This window comes from Nicotiana attenuata, unplaced genomic scaffold (assembly GCF_001879085.1).
Source record: "Nicotiana attenuata strain UT unplaced genomic scaffold, NIATTr2, whole genome shotgun sequence".
Taxonomy (NCBI): Eukaryota; Viridiplantae; Streptophyta; class Magnoliopsida; order Solanales; family Solanaceae; genus Nicotiana; species Nicotiana attenuata.
Genome location: NW_017682396.1, coordinates 1 through 3,567, shown reverse-complemented (window position 1 = coordinate 3,567; position 3,567 = coordinate 1). Strand labels below are relative to the sequence as shown.

The 3,567-nt window shown below is 35.7% G+C and overlaps 1 protein-coding gene across 1 annotated transcript; it reads right to left on the bottom strand.

Annotated features, from left to right (window-relative positions):
• Positions 1–1,227: 1,227 nt before the first annotated feature.
• On the bottom strand, positions 1,228–1,628 carry LOC109221999. Its single transcript, XM_019386416.1, has 2 exons — positions 1,461–1,628; positions 1,228–1,374 (listed from the first exon to the last, which is right to left on the bottom strand). The coding sequence occupies exons 1-2, from the start codon at positions 1,626–1,628 to the stop codon at positions 1,228–1,230; spliced, it is 315 nt and encodes a 104-aa protein (XP_019241961.1).
• Between the last annotated feature and the right edge of the window lie 1,939 nt (positions 1,629–3,567).

The following is a 3,567-nucleotide window of genomic DNA, read 5'->3' as shown; positions in this document are numbered from 1 at the left end:
TTTCCATCTTAAATTCTTTGAATTTCTCAAAGCATTCAGACTTACGGCGCAACAGATAAATACATCCATATTTTGAGTAATCATATGTGAAAGTCACAAAATACTCAAAACCACCTCTTGCTTGTATATTCATAGGACCACACAAATCAGAGTGAATTAATTCTAGCTTATCACAGGCTCTATTCCCTTTTGAGGGAAAATGTCTCTTGGTCATTTTACCTTCTAAACAGGATTCGCATGTTGGTAGTGATTCCACTTTCAATGAACTCAAAGGTCCATCAGAGACCAATCTCGAAATCCTATTTAGATTTATATGGCCTAGACGTAAGTGCCATAAATAAGTCTGACTCAATTCAGAAATACATTTTCTTTTATGTGGTAGATTAATGTTATTTAGTTCTTTTGGTTGTTGTAGCACAGGGGGAGATATATCAAGAACAAAAAGGTCATGTACTCTAGCAGCTTTGTAGATAAAACGTCTATGAAACTTAATAACAGCAGAGTTATTAGCAAAATAAACATTATAACCAGCATCCATTATTTTCGCATTCGAAATCAAATTCCTTCTAATGGAAGGTACATAGAGAACATCTTTTAAAACTAAAACTCTATCACTACTAAACGAAACACTAATATCTCCTAAAGCTAAAGCTGGTGCTGGCTCACCATTGGCTTGATAAACGCAAACTTCATTCTCACTTAGCCGCCGCGTTTCCTGAAACCCCTGCAAAGAATTGCAGATGTGATTAGTGGCTCCCGAATCTACACACCAAAACATGGTAGAAACAGCTGCTAAACAAGTTTCAACGACATTTAAATTTGAATTACCTTGCTTATTCAACTTTGCCAGATAGGCGGGGCATTGCTTCTTGTGATGCCCGGGTTGCTTGCAATTATAGCACTTGCCTTTGGGCTTGTTCACGCCAGCCGCACCACCAGGTGCCAGAACCTTTTGAGCCTTCTTCTTTTTCTTATTGCCTTTCGACTTAGAAATTGAAGGTTTCTCAACATTCAGTGCCACAACTGGAGCTTGTTGTTTGATAATAGATTCTGACGCTTGCAGCTCATTCAACAATTTCGCTAGTGACAAATCCATTTTGTTCATATTATAGTTCAAGCGAAACTGTTGAAAACTGTCAGGCAGAGTCTGCAGGACCATCTCAACTTAAGACTCCTTATCAATCACAGCTCCAAGGACCTCCAGTTCATTCAGAAGACTCATCATCTTCAGAACATGGTCCCTGACAGATGATCCTTCAGCCATTTTGTGTTCAAAAGGGCTTTCATGGCTGTCTGCATAGCTGCACGATTTTGCTCACCGAACATCTCTTTGAGACTTTCGAGCATATCATAAGCAGACCCCATGGACTGATGCTGATGTTGCAAAACATTCGCCATAGAGGAAAGAATGTAACATCGCGCTATCTCATCAGCCTTAACCATTTGTCATAGGCCTTAACCTGATCATCCGTAGCATTTTCAGGTTTTTCTGGGCACTCCTCAGAGACTACAAATTTGTAACCTTCAGCAGTTAGGACAATATCAAGGTTCCTTTTCCAGTCAACATAATTTGGTCCTTCTAACTTGTTTTGGTTCAAAATTGAGGTAAGTGGTTTCAATGAAGACATGGTTAACCTGGGAGATATTCACATTAAATAGATCATTAGTTATGTATTAAGAATGGTTAAATTCAAAATTGCACATTACACATATAACCATGCTCATTGAACAGTTAGATTAGTTAGGGAAACTTAACTATTCATGCAAAATATATGAGTGATGTCAGATATTAACCCCATAAATTTAAACAGGACCAACTCAGATGGAGAGTAAACTGTTAATTTAAGATAGGTAAATATCACTTTTATAAAACACTAGTTTCATTCAATCAACATGTAACTCAGTTGGAGAGTTAATACAAGTAATGAAATAACTAGAGGATAAAGAAAAACACAGTAATTATCTATAATGAATTTATCCGATGTGGAAGAAGACCTATGTCAACATATAAATTCATTATATTACTGTAGAACCCGTTTAATTTAGGGTTTAGGGCCTAAAATCGCGTATTCTGCAATTTAGGGTCTGAAGGTTGCATGTACTGTCGCGGTCCTACCGCGGTTACGCCAAGACCACGGCTAGTGCTACCTTCAGAATCAGAGGTAGTGTTCTGCCGCGGTCCTACCGCGGTTACGCCCGGACCGCGGCCATACAATACGAGATTTCATAAAAAACGTGTTTTGAGAAGATTAATCTAAAAGTTCTGTATTTTAATCCAAGATTACAGAATATTATTCAAAACATTCACGTTTTTAACATAGAATAATTATCCGAAACATGTATCAATGAATAACACGTTTTAATATTACTCTATGCATGTTGTATTACATTATCTAGTTAGATGTAAGACGGCGTCTGATACCAATTGTTAGAACATGCGCAGCGGAAGCAAGCATACAATCAGGCATCAATTACATGTAAACTAGACAACGCAATAATAACGAGATCAGGAACACTAACCTCTTGAAATAGTTGCACAAATTCTCCAAGCAGCAAGAATCCAGGGCTGTAGTCTTCTGCTATATGCCTAGTAAAACCTTGAACACTTTTGCTTTTGGGTGGGCAAGAACAATACAACTCTAGGGTAGTTAACCGGAGAAACCTGTCTCCTTTTTATACGCGAAATTAAGCCCTAAAAATAGGCTCAAAAACGTGTGGAGTAGGATTCCATAAGTAGAATCCTACTCCAACTCAAAAAGGTAACTTTTCTCCCAAGCTACTTTTTATCCAAGTTTGTCCAGGTTATTACAAGGTATAGCAGGGACCACAGAAATAATAAGAGGCTACTAATTATAGTACTAATTTGAAGTAGGCAAGAATTAGATCCTACTATAATTAATTGCAATTTATTCCACTAAAAAACTGCAATTGAACTCCTCAATATGAATTTCAAAAATTCATCAACACTTATTTTAACTCCCCATGTTAAGATTTCAAATACCAGTTAATTAAATTAAATCACTAAAAATTTAATTCAATCAACTAATTAAATCCTTTATAATTCCGCTTATACTATCTCATGTGACGGATACAAAATCCACCGGCCGGGTTTTCACATGAAAACTTATAAGCTTGTATAAATGGGTATTATCAAACCCAAAAACCAAGTCATGGATTATATCAACTAATCATTATTCACAAATATTATTTGTTATTGTCCAATTTATTAGGCATATACTAACTCTAAATAGAGTCGTACCTTTTGATAAATCAAAATAATAAATAAATTACATTGATCATAATAATTATATCAAGATTAGGAGTATAAGCTCATTTATTGAATTAGAGAAAGTGTTTTATATGTATTCAGTACAAAAATACCTTTTCTCTACTTGGTCCGTTCAATATACACTGAGTATACTAGCACAAGAAGTTGGAGTAGACTTACTCCCATAATCAAGACAAATTATACAATAATCTTGTGCTACAATCATCAAGATATTTTGTCCGATAATATCTTCGTTTGTGAAAAATAGTTTAATTAATTATGTAGAACCAACAATTTAA

Coding starts and splice junctions, on each gene's coding strand:
- LOC109221999 (XM_019386416.1), bottom strand. CDS start 1,628: ATGTCTTCATTGAAACCACTTACCTCAATTTTGAACCAAAACAAGTTA. Junction 1,375..1,460: donor AAAATGCTACGGATGATCAG/GTTAAGGCCTAT, acceptor TTGCAACATCAG/CATCAGTCCATGGGGTCTGC.